The 19,596-nt window shown below is 41.9% G+C and overlaps 1 protein-coding gene across 1 annotated transcript in view; it reads left to right on the top strand.

Moving 5' to 3' along the window:
- The window catches only part of PCDH15 (protocadherin related 15), an 812,634-nt gene that overhangs the window by 634,664 nt on the left and 158,374 nt on the right, over nucleotides 1-19,596 (top strand). Inside the window, exon 21 of the mRNA XM_026651074.1 lies at nucleotides 18,655-18,795. Within this exon, the coding sequence (XP_026506859.1) occupies nucleotides 18,655-18,795 (141 nt within the window). The remainder of the gene's footprint in view (nucleotides 1-18,654; nucleotides 18,796-19,596) is intronic.

Genomic DNA, 19,596 nt, shown 5'->3' with positions numbered 1-19,596 from the left:
TAAGTTTAAGCTGTTGGCAACCCATCCAGGTGGAAATTTCAGAAATATGCTGAAATGTGGAATTGGTTGTGGGGAAACACAGCAGGAGATTTGTGACTCAGTGTAAGATGATAGTTAGAGTGGATGAGGTCACACAGATATATGATGTAAAAGGAAAAGAGGAGGAGGGCAAGGATAAAAGGCCTCTGGGACCCTTACCAAAAGAGGGAGAGGGACAATGAAGAAAAATGACTACAGAGGCAAGATTGGGATCAGTAGCATCCAACACAGCAAAAGTCAAACAATATTAGAATGGAGTATTGATCCTGGCCAGGAAGTTGTGAAAGAGAGAAAATCCCCATGAGCAGATGCATAAAGTACAGTGTTCATGTATTCTAGAAGTAAGAGATTACTTAATGTCATCCATAGTCATGATTTGTAAATCATATTAGGCCCAATCCTGATGTTTTTATTTATTCTTTACTGTGGCCTCCTTAGGGGAGGATCTATTAATGGAGATTCTCTATATCCTAGTAAGGAGGAGAGGATGGAAAATGATAAAATACAGGTAGGATCTGATGAGAAACAGTCAAATGAAACAAAGTCCCATTCAATTACATCATGTAATGGCAGACAGCTAAAAAGTAACAAGTTTTTAAAGTGCTTATATACAAATGCTAGAAGTCTCAATAATAAGAAGGGTGAACTAGTGTGCTTTGTATTAAATGAGGATATTGATATATAATGGGCATCATAGAAACTTGGTGGAATGAGGATAATCAATGGAACACAGTAATACCAGGATACAATATATATCGGAAGGACAAAACAGGTCATGCTGGTCGGGGAGTGGCACTATATGTGAAAGAGAGTATAGAATCAAATGAAGTAAAAATCTTAAATGAACCAAACTATATCATAGAATCTCTAAGGATAGTAATCCCATGCTCTAATAAAAAGAATATAGCAGTAGGGATATATTACCGACCACCTGACCAGGATGGTGATAGTGACTGTGAAATGCTCAAGGAGATTAGAGAGGCTAAAAAAATAAAAAACTCAGTAATAAAGGGGGATTGCATCTATCACCATATTGACTAGGTACATGTCACCTCAGGACGGGATGCAGAGATAAAGTTTCTTCACACCTTAAATGACTGCTTCTTGGAGCAGCTAATCCTGGAACCCACAAGAGGAGAGGCAATTCTTGATTTAGTCCTAAGTGGAGCACAGGATCTGATCCAAGAGATGAATATCGTTGGACCGCTTAGTAATAGTGACCATAATATAATTAAACTTAACATACCTGTGGCGGGGAAAATACCACAGCAGCCCAACACTGTAGCATTTAATTTCAGAAAGGGGAGTACACAAAAATGAGGAGGTTAATTAAACAGAAATTAAAAGGTACAGCACCAAAAGTGAAATCCCTTTTTAAAAACAATGTAATAGAGGTTCAACTTAATTGTATACTCCACATGAAAAAACATAGTAAGAGAACCAAAAAACTGCCACCAAAACTGGCTAAACAACAAAGTAAAAGAAGAATGAGACACAAAAAGTCATCCTGTTACAGACTAGGGACCGAATGGCTAGGAAGCAGTTCTGCAAAAAAGGACCTAGGGGTTACAGTGGACGAGAAGCTGGATATGAGTCAACAGTGTGCCCTTGTTGCCAAGAAGGCTAACGGCATTCTGGGCTGTATAAGTAGGGGCATTGCCAGCAGATCGAGGGACGTGATCGTTCCCCTCTATTCGACATTGGTGAGGCCTCATCTGTAGTACTGTGTCCAGTTTTGGGCCCCACACTACAAGAAGGATGTGGAAAAATTGGAAAGAGTCCAGCGGAGGGCAGCAAAAATGATTAGGGGGCTGGAGCACATGACTTATGAGGAGAGGCTGAGGGAACTGGGATTGTTTAGTCTGCAGAAGAGAAGAATGAGGGGGGATTTGATAGCTGCTTTCAACTACCTGAAAGGGGGTTCCAAAGAGGATGGATCTAGACTGTTCTCAGTGGTACCTGATGACAGAACAAGGAGTAATGGTCTCAAGTTGCAGTTGGGGAGGTTTAGGTTGGATATTAGGAAAAACTTTTTCACTAGGAGGGTGGTGAAGCACTGAAATGGGTTACCTAGGGAGGTGGTGGAATCTCCTTCCTTAGAGGTTTTTAAGGTCAGGCTTGACAAAGCCCTGGCTGGGATGATTTAGTTGGGAATTGGTCCTGCTTTGAGCAGGGGGTTGGACTAGATGACCTCCTGAGGTCCCTTCCAACTCAGATATTCTATGTTTCTATGATCCTTTAAAAAGTGGAAGTTAAATCCTAATGAGGAAAATAGAAAGGAGCATAAACTCTGGCAAACGAAGTGTAAAAATATAACTAGGAAGGTCAAAAAATTTGCTGTTACAACTCAAGAAAGAGATCTTGGCGTTATTGTGGATAGTTCTCTGAAAACATCCACTCAGTGTGCAGTGCAGCAGCGGCAGTCAAAAAAGCGAACAGAATGTTGGGAATCATTAAGAAAGGGATTGATAATAAGACAGAAAATATCATATTGACTCTATATAAATCCATAGTACGCCCACATCTTGAACACTGCTTGCAGATGTGGCCTCCCCATCTCAAGAAAAATATATTGGAATTGGAAAAGGTTCAGAAAAGGGCAACAAAAATGATTAGGGGTATGGAACAGCTTCCGTATGAGGAGAGATTAAAATGACTGGGACTTTTCAGCTTGGAAAAGAGACGACTAGGGGGATATGATAGAGGTCTATAAAATCATGACTGGCGTGGAGAAAGTAAATAAGGAAATGTTATTTACTCCTTCTCATAACACAAGAACTAGGGGTCACCAAATGAAATTAATAGGCAGCAGGCTTAAAACAAACAAAAGGAAGTATTTCTTCACACAACGCATAGTCAACCTGTGGAACTCTTTGTCAGAGGATGTTGTGAAGGCCAAGACTACAACAGGGTTCCAAAAAGAACTAGATAACTTCATGTAAGATAGGTCCATCAATGGCTATTAGCCAGGATGGGCAGGGATGGTGTCCCTAGCCTCTGTTTGCCAGAAGCTGGGAATGGGCAGCAGGAGATGGATCACTTGATGATTACCTCTTCTGTTCATTCCCTCTGGGGCACCTGGTATTGGCCATCAGAAGACCCAGTATGGACGTTCTGATATTCTTATGACCAAACCATGTCCTAAATGAGAAAAACCCACTGCATGGCCAGGAAAGTAGGCATAGCATCCCCTTCTTTCCTGTCCCCACTATTAAGATAAAGGTGTCTGTACTCAAAAGATATTGGCGGGGGTGTGGAGGGATGGAATGTGACAGGTTCATGGAACAGACAGTCCTAGTACTTCGATCAGAGAGCCCCACAGCCTCAAAAATTGCAGTGGTCAAAACCTAGTTAGGTACTTTTGCTGACTCCTAGGAGAGGGGAGATTCTGCTGATCAGGACTAGCATTGAACCTGATCTCTTTAATGCTGTTCACAAATGTTTGCCAAGTCATGTATTTTAAAAGAGTTAATTGACAGTATGGTGGGGTGTGAACAGAGGTTGCTAAGAGTTTTCTTAGTACTTTGTGATTGACAAAGTGAAAATGTTTAGTATGTCTGCACAGATGGCTTTACACACATCTTAATTATTCAAGGACACCTTTGTTCCTCTCTGGAGGGCAAAAAAAGGCTTATTTCTTCCTTATTTAATGCCGACAACTCATGTTTTATTGAAGTGGCACAATGCCACTGAAGGATGCCGGGTAATTATGGTCATCTTCTCAAAATGCTTAAGCCTCCAAATAGTGATTCAGTAACAGTTTACTAGCAGGGGGTGTAATTGAACCATTAGAATTTTGATAAACCTCAAACATAATTTGCTTGCCTTATTTATAAGTAAATATTCATGAGTCTGACATATTATGGGGTGCTGTTTTTCCCCTTTGATAAGCATGCCTGTTCTATACAGGTTATCACTGCAGTAGCTGTAATGATGCATTTCTACACTCTCCCGTTATAATCTCTCTTTTTTTGTTATACTGTATTGATGTGGTGCATTACCAGAAAGGGAGATTGAACACTAATTTTAAATATCAGATTGCTTCCTTATCTTGGGTATGAAATCATTTATGGATTTATCTGGTGAAGCAGTACATTGAGAACTTTTCCCTCAAATCAAGCTTTTAGTGAAATCATCAATGATCATTCTTACAGTTCTTGACAACCAGTGGAAATTAAGATGTTTATGAATATTTAATTGGGGTGAAAACCTATGAAACAGTCAGTTCTTGATCTTTGAAAACACATTGGATTACTATTAGATTTGATAGTGTAAGTCATGTATTGTAAATTTCTATGTAGGAAACGTATATACATAATTACCTCCTTAAGTAATTTTATCTCAAGGACTTAAGAGTTTGTATAATTTTAATTCTTTAGGCTGCACTGTTAGAATAATTATGGGTGCAATCCTGAAAACCTTTTATCATGTGAGGCAAAGTTTGCAGGATCAGACTCTATTCTGTTGACCTGTATGCTCATAAGTAAAACAACTCAAGTGATAGAGCTGAAAAATGCCTTGCAGTAAAGGGCAAAATTGTGACATGTCCTTATGTGACTCCTGGAGAGGAAGAGAGCACACAAGAAGCCCCCCTCCCCATCATTGAAGGTTATCTACATAGGACTTGTCACAACTGCAGTTGAATGCCCACATGGCTCCCTGGTGTGGCAGTGGAGACCTCCAACACTCCAAAGGGGCAGCATAAGACGGAGAGGTGGGGGCCTGACCCCACCTTCCTCTGCACTCTTCTGCAGAGTTAACAAGCCACAAAGAGAGGAGTAGACTGGACCATTCTAAAAGATGGTGCAGCCTGCACTGTTCTCCTGGAGATATTGTGCCTTCCCAAGTCCTCCAGTAGGGTCTGTGACCCTAAGAACTCCTAAATGCCAACTGGCAAAGGGTTTCCTGTTCTGGAACAGCCATTCCTATCAAGTCTGACAAACTCATGACACCTAACGCACTGCTTTCACAGTATTTACCCATAAAGGATCATGTAAGATGTCTAATGGAAGCTTATGTCATACTGATCCTCTTAATCATTGCATGATCGATGTATGGGTGATATTTTAGAAGCTGTATGTATGTAGGCAGGATTGGCAAGGTGTTTTTGCCAGACAAAGGAATGTGGAATCACCTGCCTCAGTTCATGTGTAAATTCAGCATTGTAAAGCTAACACAAAGACAGCCCTATTTACATGTGATAGTCAACAGGAAAAACAGTTTGGGGGGCGGGGAAAGATGTGAAACAAACAGGAGTAGGGGAGACACTTTGGAGCCAGCACTCCAGGGAGGACACCACAGGGAGTCATTCTGATGTGGAGACCAAAACAAGGGAGTTTTGGGACTAAGAGGAGGGCCCCTCTTTTATCTTTCACTTGGGGGGGTAACCGGGCAATGTGGTTATGCCCGTGAAAAAACAGGATCTCAACCAACCTCAGTTGAAATGTTGCAAGAAAGGTGGAAAGTAAGAAATTGCTTTAGACAAGGTTAGCTTGTTATCGTTAAGTCTTAGTTTAGGAGAAGCGTTTTATACTTTATTTTCTTTGTAACTTGTTCTTATTATCCTTTCTCACAATCTCTTTAATAAACTTATACTCGTTTTCACTATAAATAGATTACTGTGTTATGTTGTTATATTGGAGCTGGTACTCAGTTCAATCAAACAAGCTGATGTGTGTATACTCTTCCCTTGCAAGTAGCGAACCTTGTCATTACTGTGAGTGTCCAGTGAAGGGGCTGGACTCTACAGGGGGATGCTTCTGAGGTGTTCAGGGACTGGGTACACCAAGTGTTAATTTGTAAGGCAAAGTGGGGACTGGCAGAGCCCGGAAAAGAGTGCTTGAGTGGGTGAAGAGCTGGCAGTTTCAGGGAGCTGACATCCAGCTACCACATGAAAGACTCCTTCTCACTGGAGACCGGAGAATAGCACAGTGACCCACAGTCCTGGACACCCCAAAAAACTGTCACAAGATCATGTGGCTCTGCACTATCTCTTGTCCAGGCCAGCGTCTATATTATCATTAATGTTTATTACGGTTGTGCCTAAGGGTCAACCAAGAATTGGGGCCCCATTGTGTGTGTGGACACAGTAGTAGAAGGTCTCCGCGCTGAAGAGGAAGTGTTGCAAGTGCTGTCAGCCCCGGTGGCTGGTTGTTAGATCAATATGGAGAACCGGAAAATGGAGACTTTGATAAATGGGGTTCTACTGTATATATATGAAAAATATTGTCTAAAAGAGATTAATATTATTTTATTGCCATTGTCAGCATCCCATGACCCTTCTCCTGGCTTGCTGCCATTGCAGCCTTCCATGCAGAGTGATGCAGGACCATTGAGGTCATTTGAGAGGTGCACAGGCATCTCTGTGTGGCCACTCTGCCCCTGGCCTCCATCCGCAGCCTCCTTGCATGGTTTAAATGGTGTAGAATTTGGTACATCCAGCTCAGTCCTGCATGCCTTTCTCAGACAATGTTCTTATTGAGGGCAGTAGGAGTTTTGCCTGTGTAAAAAAAGACCAAAAAAACCAACAACAATATATGCAGTATATTAGAAATGGTGCATTCTATGGATGGCCCAAACACTTGGCAATCATAAATGCTGACTTCTAATGTGATACCTAACGGTCGCAGTGGGAGGAAAACTGAGAAATGGTATTTTGTGTTGCACTTGCCATGCATATTGCTTACTAAGTGGCTTAATGAACAGTTGTACCTAGCAGGTGTTGGGGTATGTCTACACTGCAATTAAACACCTGTGGCTGGCCTGTGTCAGCTAACTTAGGTTTGCAAGGCTTGGGCTGTGGGGCTGTAAAATTAAAATTGTAGATGTTTGGGCATGGGCTGGAGCCTGAGCTTTGGGACTCATGGGGTCTTCATAGCAAATTAAAGCCCAGTTGCCAGGGCCTTGTAAGCCGAAGTCAGCTGACATGGACTAGCTATGGACATTTAATTACAGTGTAGACATATCTTTTGAGTTCCATTATAGACATAGGCTTGCATCAAAAATTATTCAAAATACAGGCAAAAGATTAACTGTTAAAGAATAATAAAACTAGCATAAACAACCCCCAGTGTTCTATCTAGAGCTGAGTGAATAATGCATTTTTCAGTTCCCTGGCAACTCCAATAATAAAAAGTTTCAGATCAAAACAAAAAACTTTTTTTTCCCCCCAAACTTTGCAGCCAATTGAAAAATAATTTTTAAAAAATTGTTTCAGGACAAATGAATCATTTGGTTCAACCTAAAAGAACATGTTTAATTTCTATTCCAAGCATGTTTTAGCCTTTTTTAAATTATCAAAGGCCATTTCAAAGCAAAAAGTTATTTTGAATTGAAAAATCAAAACTTTTAGTTTCAAAAATGTTGAAGTGAAACATTTATCTTTTTTCAGAATTTTTTTGAATTTTTTTCTTGACTGAAATAAGTTGGTGAAATCAGTACGAATTCGTGAAATGTTTCGGTGTTGCCAAATCTGCATTTTTTGCCGAAAAAGTTGCAGTTGAAAAGTATTATGCAATTCTAGCTAAATCATCCTTTGGTGATTTTGTCAATTACAGTTTGGCCTATATCTATATGTATATATCATCATCCTGATTTTGTTGTTTTCAGAAATGATGACATAAAACCAAATTGGGTAGCTGCATCAGAATCTGTAGTCACATGCCAGCTTTGTGTATTTAATTACCTAATATGTGGATCTTTAATGATAATAATAGGTTTTAGTCTTCCAGACATAATGTGATTGTCATTCTGAACAAAATCATGTGGATTTGAGTAAGTAATGTCTTGCTAATTATATGTTGAAGAAAAATTACTAAATTGGGTTTCCTCCTGACATTGAATGTATAATCACCTTGGTACACTATGATCTCTTTGAAATTCTTCATGTTTGCAAGGATCTGAACATCTTTAAAATTATATCCAATTAAATACTTTAATAATTAATCATGTTCTTTCTTAAAATACACCATTAAGGGCCCATTAGACATAGCCCCCCCCTGAGTTAGATGTGCAGTCCTTCACTGTCCCAACCCCACATGTGCAGCAGGAGTGTCCCTACTATGAAGCCCTTTTATTGTGTATGCTTTCCCTTATACGCCAGTCTTGTTCTTCAGGCCACTACAAAGCAGGGATCAGGTCCATCACCCTACTTTCTCTTCACCCCCTTCAGGGTGCCATGCACCACCAGGGGACTAGGGACTGCTGAGCTGACTGGCTTTTCTACAGATTGCACAACAGATGGATAAAGGTTCCTTCTGCCATACCCCCACTGTGCACCCTTGTAAGAATCAGGAAGGATTAAGCTCTAAACTCAGAGGCATAGCGAGCGCCCTCCGTACCCTCCGACCGGAGGGGGCCCCGCAAGGAAGGGGGCCCCTAAAAGTGGCAAAATAAATACCGCATTCCAGTTTCTGCATTGTAAGGGGCCCCACGCAAGGAAGGGGGCCCCTAAAAGTGGCAAAATAAATACCGCATTCCAGTTTCTGCATTGTAAGGGGCCCCGCTCGGACATATGTTCGGAGGGGGCCACCGTTTGGAGGGGGCCACGTTCTTTGTTGCTACGGCCCTGTCTAAACTTGTTGTATTGTGGTGACAGCTAAGCTCTTTTTAACCATATGTAAAACTGGGACCACCAGTTTGCAACTGGAATTAAATGTTTACATGCAATATGTGATTTTAGTCCAAATAAATAGAGCCCAATTCTGCTACATTACACACATTGAGTAGTCCTATCAATTTCAGATATACTATTCACCATGAGTAAAATCTGGCAGCTATGCATTTCTGCAGTGTTCATTACCATAGTATCAGTGGAGCTATCTTACACGGTTTCAATAGAAACAAATTTGTGTTCTCAGTGCCTCTTGTTTATCGTCAACAGAATATATGTGAGTAGCATAAAAGAGTTCAGCCTTTTAGTAAAACTATATTTTCTTCTCCACGTGTTTTTGATGCAGTTTGCGCTGCAAGTTCACTGTTGTACTTACCGATAATTAGTTGACATGCTGCGTAGAATGCATGATCAATAACAGCAAAGCTATTTTATATCATATTAGTAAATTCAATTGAAAATGACCAATCATATTTCATGAAACTTTCAGAGAAAATTGGCTTTTGATATTTTGCCTGATTAAGTACAATGCAGGTATTTAAATATAATCTGCCTGTATTTAGAATATCAGTCAGCATTTCTGGTTTCTGAATGTGAAACTGGGTCATGCACAGTCCGATTCATCCAAAAATATCTGCAAATTTCAGGGCAATATAAGCTTTATTCCTATGTTATCTGATAACTTTTTTGCACCCTGCTGTTGGTTGTTTTTCCTCATAGAGCTCCTCAACATGTAATTTATATGCAAAGAGATTTAACTGTTTTACTGACGTAACTGTACATCATCTCATACAGTAGCTGCATGGCTCTGATAGAGGAAAGTGCAGTCACTGAATGCCTAATCTAACACTCCAACTAGAAATTGAAAAGAGGTGAACTTTCTGAAATTTTCTTTGTCAGATACTGGTATAAAAGATGAAACATGTTCAGTTTTAATGATTAAACAGAACAAAGTTGATAAATGCTATAGTGCAGTGCCCCACTAACTGAACTCACCTGAGGCAATGCTGCTTTAACAAGTCTAGAGGGGAGTCCATGATGGTTGTTTGGTTGGCAGTTGATTTCATACAGAACTTTTGTCATGATGGGAAACCATCATTTCAACTGCCAGTGTTTCTGTTGAATTTTGTGCCCCTCCACAGAATAAATTTGTTTGCTTCGATGTGAACATGTTTCATGATATATTGCTGAAAATACATTTGGTATGGTCCCCCGATGCACTAAGCTCCTCCCTGAAGCTCTGAGCCCGCTCCTCCTGTAATATAGGCTGGGGGAAAATATGTTTTGGAAGTTTGCAGCTTGTGTTGATAATACAGTTGTTGTTGTTGCAATAGTAGTTACAGTGCCTGGAAGCCCCAAACAAGATTGGTGCCTCATTGTGCTAGGTATTGAACAAGAGTAGGAGCTCCACCTGTCTCAAAGAGCTTACTATATCAGTACACAAGGTAAACAAAGAGTGAGGGAAAGAAAGTAAGTTTACAGATTTTACAGATGGGAATGCAGTCTGAAAAGGAATTGCCGGTTGTCTAAGTGGAATCTTGTCTCTGGGTATGTCTACACTACAGGATTACTCTGAATTTACAGAATTCAATTTTTGGCAACCGATTGTATAAAGTCGAGTGCATGCGGCCACACTAAGCACATTAATTCAGCGGTGTGCGTCCATGTACCGAGGCTAGCGTCGACTTCCGGAGCGTTCCACTGTGGGTAGCTATCCCATAGTTCCCGCAGTCTCCCCCGCCCATTGGAATTCTGGGTTGAGATCCCAATGCCTAATGGGGCAAAAAATATTGTCGCTGGTGGTTCTGGGTACAGCCTCACCCTTCCATCCATGAAAGCAAGGGCAGACAACCGTTTCGCGCCTTTTTTCCTGGGGTGAACACTGCAGATGCCATACCACAGCAAGCATGGAGCCCGCTCAGCTCAAGACAGCAGTCATGAACATTGTAAACACCTTGCGCATTATCGTGCAGTTTATGCTGAACCAGGACCTGAAAAACCAGGCAAGGAGGAGGGGGCGACGGCAGCGCAGCGACGAGAGTGATGAGGACATGGACACAGAATTCTCTCAAACGGCAGGCCCCGGCGCTTTGGAGATCATGTTGTTAATGGGGCAGGTTCTAGCCGTGGAACGGCGATTCTGGGTCCGGGAAACAAGCACAGACTGGTGGGACCACATAGTGTTGCAGGTGTGGGATGATTCCCAGTAGCTGCGAAACTTTCGCATGCGTAAGGGCACTTTCATGGAACTTTGTGACTTGCTTTCCCCTGCCCTGAAGCACCAGAATACCAAGATGAGAGCAGCCCTCACAGTTGAGAAGCGAGTGGCGATAGCCCTGTGGAAGCTTGCAACGACAGACAGCTACCGGTCAGTCGGGAATCAATTTGGAGTGGGCAAATCTACTGTGGGGGCTGCTCTGATGCAAGTAGCCAAAGCAATCATTGAGCTGCTGCTACCAAAGGTAGTGACTCTGGGAAATGTGCAGGTCATAGTGGATGGCTTTGCTGCAATGGGATTCCCTAACTGTGGTGGAGCGATAGATGGAACCCATATCCCTATCTTGGCACCGGAGCACCAGGGCAGCCGGTACATAAACCGCAAGGGGTACTTTTCAATGGTGCTGCAAGCACTGGTGGATCACAAGGGACGTTTCACCAACATCAACGTGGGATGGCCGGGAAGGATTCATGACGCTCGCGTCTTCAGGAACACTAATCTGTTTAAACGGCTGCAGCAAGGGATTTACTTCCCAGACCAGAAAATAACCGTTGGGGATGTTGAAATGCCTATAGTTATCCTTGGGGACCCAGCCTACCCCTTAATGCCATGGCTCATGAAGCCATACACAGGCAGCCTGGACAGTAGTCAGGAGCTGTTCAACTACAGGCTGAGCAAGTGCAGAATGGTGGTAGAATGTGCATTTGGACGTTTAAAGGGTCGCTGGCGCACGTTACTGACTCGCTCAGACCTCAGCCAAACCAATATTCCCATTGTTATTGCTGCTTGCTGTGTGCTCCACAATCTCTGTGAGAGTAAGGGGGAGACCTTTATGGCGGGGTGGGAGGCTGAGGCAAATCGCCTGGCCGCTGATTACGCGCAGCCAGACACCAGGGCGATTAGAAGAGCACACTAGGAAGCGCTGTGCATCAGAGAAGCTTTGTAAACCAGTTTCATGACTGGCCAGACTACAGTGTGAAAGTTCTGTTTGTTTCTCCTTGATGAAAACCTGCCCCCTTGATTGACTCATTCTCTGTAAGCAACCCACCCTCCCCCTTTGATCACAGCTTGCTTTCAAAGGAAATAAAGTCACTATCATTTAAAAATAATGTGTTCTTTATTAATTGATTATAAAAAGAGGGAGAGAACTGACAAGGTAGCCCGGGTGGGGTTTGGGAGGAGGATAGGAGGGAAGGAAAAGGCCACTAAAAAGTTCAAAATAATGACAGCCTTTTTCTTGGGCTGTCCACTGGGGTGGAGTGGGAGGGTGCACGGAGCCTCCCCCCCCCCGCACATTCTTACACGTCTGGGTGAGGAGGCTATGGAACTTGGGGAGGGGGGGAGGGGGGAGGGCGGTTATACAGGGGCTGTAGCGGCACTCTGTGATCCTGCTGCCGTTCCTGAAGCTCCACCAGACGCCGGAGCATGTCCGTTTGCTCACGCAGCAGCCCCAGCGTTGCATCCCTCCACCTCTCATCTCGAGCATCTCTCCTCTCCTCACGTTGGTCCCTCATGTCCTCACGTTGGTTCCTCCTGTCCTCATGTTCACTGGCATCTTTCCTGTACTTTGATACCGTGTCCTTCCACTCATTCAGATGAGCTCTTTCATTGCGGGTCGATTCCATGATTTCAGAGAACATTTCGTCTCACGTCCGTTTTTTTTGCCGCCTTATCTGAGATAGCCTTCAGGACGGAGGAGGGAGGCTTGAAAAATTTGCAGCTGTGGGAGGGAGGGAAAAAAGGGAGAGAAGTATTTAAAAAGATACATTTTACATAACAATGCTTATACTCTTTCACGGTGAACAACACTATTCACATTACATAGCACATGTGATTTTGGTACAAGGTCGCATTTTGCATCTTAATATTGAGTGCCTGTGGCTTTGGTGTTAGAGATCACAGACGCAGGTCCGGGCAACAGAATTCGGCTTGCATGCGGCCATGGTAAGCCATTGTCTTTCAGCTTCTGCAGCCTTCCTAAAAGCAGCGCCCTCCTTTCCCACATACCAAGCAAAGCCCGCTGAGTGCTGTGGTTTTCCTGTTAACGTGCAGCAGCAGAAACCAAACTAAGCCCCCCCCCCATCCAATTCTCTGGGATGATCGCTTTATCCCTCCCCCCACCGTGTGGCTGGTATCAGGGAAGATCCCTGCTAGCCAAACACGAAAAGCTCAGCGCCAATGATCCCCACCCCCCGCTTGGCTAACTGCAGGGAAGGATTTCTTTTCAGCCACAGGCAAACAGCCCAGTAGGAACGGCCACCTCTGTCTCCTTAATTAAATTCCCGTATTTCAACCAGGTTACCATGAACGATATCACTGTCCTGAGGATAACACAGTGAGATAAAGAACGGATGTTGCTTGAATGCCAGCAAACACCGGGACCATACACTGCCAGGCTTTGTCATGCAATGATACCAGATTACTTGCTACTAGCATGGTGTGGTCAAGTGTCCTACCATGGAGAACGGAATAAGGCTGCACTGCCCAGAAACCTTCTGGAAAGGCTTTTGGAGTACCTCCAGGAGAGCTTCATGGAGATGGCCCTGGAGGATTTCCGCTTCATCCCCACACACGTTAACAGACTTTTCCAGTAGCTGTACTGGCCGCGAATGCATCCCAAGTCCTCAGGGCAAATTAATCATTAAAAAACGCTTGCTTTTAAACCATGTTTTGTATTTACAAAGGTACACTCACCAGAGGTCCCTTCCATGGCCTCATTGCCGTGGGAGGGTTGGGAGGGTACTTCAGTCAGGCTGAGAAAAAGATCCTGGCTGTTGGGGAGAATGGAGTACTGTGTGCTCTAAGCAAGCTCATCTTCCTCCTCCTCCTCCTCATCTTCCCCATCCGCAGAATCCTCAGGCATAGCTGAGATTACCCCCTCCTCAGAATCCACGGTCAGAGGTGGGGTAGTGGTGGCGGCCCCCCCTAGAATTGCATGCAGCTCAGCGCAGAAGTGGCATGTCTGCGGCTCTGACCTGGACCTTCCATTTGCTTCTTTGGTTTTCTGGTAGGCTTCTCTGACTCCTTAACTTTCACGCGGCACTGTAGTAAGTCCCTATTGTGGCCTCTCTCCATCATGCCCTTGGAGATTTTTTCAAATGTTTTGGCATTTCGTCTTTTGGAACGTAGCTCTGCTAGCACGGAATCCTCTCCCCATATAGTGATCAGATCCAGTACCTCCCATACGGTCCATGCTGGTGCTCTTTTTCGATTCTCGGACTGCATGGTTACCTGTGCTGATGAGCTCTGCTTGGTCACCTGTGCTCTCTACGCTGGGCAAACAGGAAATGAAATTCAAAAGTTCGCAGGGCTTTTCCTGTCTACCTGGCCAGTGCATCTGACTTCAGATTGCTGTCCAGAGCAGTCACAGTGGTGCACTGTGGGATAGCTCCCGGAGGCCAATACTGTTGAATTGCGGCCACACTAACCCTAATTCGAAATGGCAATGTCAATTTTGGCGCTACTCCCCTCTTCGGGGAGGAGTACAGAAATCGATTTTAAGAGCCCTTTATGTCGGAGTAAATGGCTTCGTTGTGTGGATGGGTGCAGGGTTAATTCAATTTAACGCTGCTAAATTCAACCTAAATGCATAGTGTAGACCAGGCCTCTGACTGGAAAGAGAGCACAGCTGGTTCCTAGTGGCAAAGAAGAAAAGTAACTAGGATAATAATAGGGTAGACTGATAATAACAAGAATAATAAATCATTTTATGTTAACCAATATAAGTGAGCAAAAATCTCAGTTTGGAAAAACAAATACAAAATACCTTTCTTAAGATATTCAGAGAAGGCCCTGATTAATAGGAAATACTTTATTTAAAATAAAAGTATAAATTTTATATAGACTAATTAAGCGCCAAAGAGTCTCCAGACCCTGCAAGGCCTTGAAGAGCTCTACGGCAGCTACCCTTTTATCATACAGCCTCTGTTTTTTTGCTATCATCAGCATTTCACCCAGCTGGCTAACAGCTGTAACTATCTTAGCATCCCAGGGATATGTACTTCTGTACTTTGTTTAACATACCACTTGATAGATCATAAGGATTGACACAAACTGTAAAGCAATGGTTCTCAACCTTTTTCTTTCTGAGGCCCCTGCAACATGCTATAAAAACCTCCAAGGCCCACCTGTGTCACAACAACTGTTTTCCTGCATATAAAAGCCAGGGACACCATTAGGGGGTAGCAAGCAACGCAGTTGCCCGGGGTCCCATGCCACAGGGGCCCCCATGAAAGCTACATTAAAATAAACTTGTTTGTCTTAGCGATTGGCTGAACAAAAAGTAGGACTGAGTGGACTTGTAGGCTCTGAAGTTTTACATTGTTTTATTTTTGAGTGCAGTTATGTAACCCAAAAAAAATCTACAGCTGTAAATTGCACTTTCACGAGAAAGAGATTGCACTACAGTACTTGTATGAAGTGAATTGAAAAATACTGTTTATTTTGTTTACCTTTTATAGTGCAAATATTTGTAATAAAAATAATATATACTTTGATTTCAATTACAACACAGAATACAATATATATGAAAATGCAGAAAAACATCCAAAATATTTAATAAATTTCAACTGGTATTCTATTGTTTAACAGTGCGATTAAAACTGCAGTTAATCGTGATTAATTTTTTGGGGGCTAATCACGTGAGTTAACTGCGATTAATCGACAGCCCTTGAATTAAACTTGACATTTTGCAGCTTGCTTTTTTTTTTTTAAATACAGTTTTTTCTATACTCTGTCCAAAATATGCAGCTTTTATTTACATTACATGAGTCACATGGAGTTAAAGATTTGCTGGACTGGAGAATGCAGTTGTGCTAGCAGACCAACCAGGACTATGTTGTAGCTCACAGTTTGGGACCCCCTGCATTAGTTAATTGCATCCTTTTAAAGAAAATGTTTTTATTTAAGATATTAGTATTAGTAGAGGTGAAATCAGTTAAATGAACCTCTATTAGAAAATGCTATTTATTTAGTTTATTAATGTTAATACATCATCATATCAGGTTACAGTAGCTGAAAAATTAATTTGTTATACCCTCCCAGTATTGATTCTTACTTTCCCTTGCCTTTCCTCTGCTTCCCCTTTTAATTTGTTTTTCTAGTAGTGAATGTATCTGGGATCTGTGTGACACATGCATGGATAGATGTAGACTTTCTATAATAAATCCCTTTCCTCGGAGGGGGGCTCAGTATATAATATGTTAATTACAGTAGCTACTTAAAATCAAATTGATACATTGTGTTTTCCATCAGCACTGGTAAGCAAGCCTTGACAGATGATGAAGAGTTTTTGTTTTCTGATTCTGTGTGTAAAACAAAATCTGATATCTAACAGGTCAGCAGTGCTTTTAAAGCACAGCTGCACGTTGAGTGGCAGAATTCCCTGTCAGGTAGGGGGAAGGCAGCAGGTGCATCTCTACAGGAGTGCAGCCTACGCTTCCTTGAGCACCTGCGCATGGCATCCCCCATCTTGTTCCTCTTGGGGTGACTTATGCCTCCAAAATACCTGGATCAACAAGTAAAGTGCTCCAAGGAGCAGTAGGACTGCTACTCCACTGCTGTGCACAGGCACCCAGGGGTGCATATGCCCTTCTCAGCTCCTGTTGCACACCTGTGGACTAACTGATCCTAATTATTTAATTACATACAGAGGTGGATATGCTTTAGAAACTGAAAACCGAACATGTGTGTCTATATGGTGTTTTGGAAGTTATACTATAATTAAAATGTTAAAATGTTGCTGAAAGCTACATTAGAGGGTGTAGCAATGCCTCTGTTCCTTACTCTGCCAGTTAAAATCTCAAAAATCATAGATCCCAATAATGCTGTCAATTACAACTATGAAACTCCATCAAATTGAATGGAATCGGAGGAGTAACAGCAACATTTGGCTCAAAGCATATAATTATGAAAGTAACGATGCCATTAGAAATTGGTGGACATTCAGTTTGAAATTCAGCTCACAAATTGTTCTGAACTGGGGAATTTACATATAGGATCTGACCAGTGGTCTTTCTAGTCCAGTGTCTTGTTGCTGACAGTGCCCAATACCAGATACTTCTTAAGAGGTTTCAAGAAACTCCAAAATGGACACTTATAGAGTAACTAGTACATACACATCTTTTTTTCTAAACCTCGTCAATCAGTGTTTGGTTTATTCCCTGATGCATGAAGGCTTATATCTAAAGACCCATGAAATTCTTTTTATTTTAATAATAGTTTTTGTTCTATTTTGGGGTATTTCTTGTTAATTTGTTTATCCATTCCCCTCCTCCCAACCCAGGGGGTTGGGTCCTGTCCCCGGGAGGTGGGAGGCCCTGGTGGGGCAGCACAGAATGAGCATGTCCCACACTCACTCTGCAGAGGTGGCTCTGTCCCATGGGGCTGAGACTGGCTCTCCACTCCATGTATTGCAACCTGGCACACTGGGTCACAGTGCCACTCACTCAAATTTGGCCTGAGAGGTGCTGCGATCTCATGTGCCAAGTCACAACTCTGGGAACGGGGAATTGATCCCAGTCTTATGGGACAGGAACCACAAGAGCCACCACTGTGGGAGTGAGTATTTTTGTTTTATTTCATTTTCATTGTTTTTCATGTTTTGTGTTTCACATTTGTGAAACACAAGGGGCTCTACATATATCCATTCTAGTATTTGTCCTAGCTAAAGTAACTGTTGATGTTCTTCTTATTGGTGTAAAAACACACATAGTTAAGGTTGCACAAACATTCCTATTCTAAGAAGTAATTTTCAGGCTCTGTTTGGAGCTGGTCAGGACTAAAACTGGGCAAAATGTTGTAAACAATGAGTTTATTCCCTGAAAAATACAGGTTTGGGTTGACCTGTTATAGATGTGTTTGGCACAAATTCACCAAGTAGTTTTGGATGAAAAAGAATTGCTGGGAGCTAAATTCATAAGGGGACTTAGGCACCATTCAAAGAGGACAAGAAGGAGACTGTGATGCTGCTGTCAATGACAACCTTATGCCCAATAGCCCATTTGTTAGAACATTCACCTGGGATGTGATGGATCCAAATTCAAGTTCCTGCTCCAATGATCTTTTAATTATTTATACAAAGTGGAACAGCTTCAACTTGTAACTTGAAATTTGTTGGAGCATCCCCATGCCACAAAGGTGTATTTTAGTGGTCTGGTGAAAACTGAACGAGTATGTCAGAGTTATAATAGTGGTTTAAAACTATATTTGCATATTCACACAATTTTGTATTGCAATCGCTTAACAGTCTTCTCTGTGCAAATGGATGTAGTTTAGAAAAGCTCATAAGCAGTGCTGTGCCTTTTTCAGTGATGTCTGAGGAAGGAGGCAAATGTTCTAAGGTTGTGTAAAACTATTTCCTTCTATCAGTTTTATCAGTTTGTTGTGTTTTAGTTTCAGTGACTGTCCCCTTGCTCTTGTATTATGAGATTTACCTTCTCTGTTCTATTAATTATTTTGTATATCCTCACCCCTTATTTATATCCTCGTTGAACTAAACAGTTCCTGTCTTTTCAATCTTCCTTTATAAGGAAATATTTCCAAACAGCTAATCATTTTCATCACTCATCTCTGGGCCTCTTCAGTGTCACCTGTATCTTTTTGGGGAGAATCCCTTAGAAATGAACATAGTTTTCCCAGTGGGGATAGGCCATCAGTCTATGTTATAATATTTTCCAATGTTGTTTTCTATCCCATTCTTTATACACCTTATTTTGTGCAAAACTAAGAAAGTATTTAAATATTTGTGCTGAATTCTTACAATTGTAACTATGCTTTTGCCTTACAGGGTACACCAGCAAGTCGTGTAAGATACAAAGTAGATGTCATCCAGTTCCCTTACAGTGCTAGCATTTTTGATGTAGAGGAAAATTCAGGACGTGTAGTAACCCGAGTAAATCTTAATGAAGAGCCCAGTACGATATTTAAGGTATGAATATCAGCAGGCATATGCATATATATTAATAAAAATATGACAAATGTTATTTCATTTATACCTTTGGTTTTATATTATGTATTATTTCAAATTTAACCAGTTTTCATTTGTGATTGAAGAAAATGTAGTTTGAATTAAAACCTTGTTTCCTCTTTTCTAAATATTATAGAACTTACTGTTCTGGAGATATTATTTTTGGTTTTGTTTCTTTAAATAAAACTATATCCATAATTAGTACAAAATTTATCCTCAGGGCCACAAGTGGCCTACTAGCACTATATTTTCCTGTCATATAGGAGAGAGAGACTCCAAGCCCTCATTGTTTGCTTTCAGATTAGCAGAAACTATGAGAGCTGTGAAATAATCTGTGCAGTTTCTGGGGGAAAAGATTAAGAATGATCTCTCTCAGGTCTGTTAATGAGCAGTGTTGCTAGATGCCGACAGACAGACAAAGCCTCATCCAATTAGGCACTATGACAGTGGTTGTGACATGGTAGTTTTGAATGAACGGGAGAAGGGATCTTCAAGGCAAATAAGAACCACCTAAATTCTCCCCTACCATACACTCTATCCAACCCATTGACTTCAGTAGAGGCATACAGAGTGCAAGTCAGGGCAAAGTTTGATTCCAGATGTGTCTGAGAATTCTCTTAAAGGGGCAGAGATGGGGAAGAGAAGCCTTCTCTCTGAAACTTGTGTAAGAGGTCATACTGTGTATCTGTCTATGTATTTGTCTTGTATAAAGCCTATCAAAAAGCGTAATTAGAATGAAAATGCTGTTTCTATTAATTGTCT

This window comes from Terrapene carolina, unplaced genomic scaffold, assembly GCF_002925995.2.
Source record: "Terrapene carolina triunguis isolate 2854851 unplaced genomic scaffold, T_m_triunguis-2.0 Scaffold95, whole genome shotgun sequence".
NCBI lineage: Eukaryota > Metazoa > Chordata > Testudines > Emydidae > Terrapene > Terrapene triunguis.
Note: the sequence above shows the minus strand (reverse complement) of the source record. Positions and strands in the feature narration are given on the sequence as shown.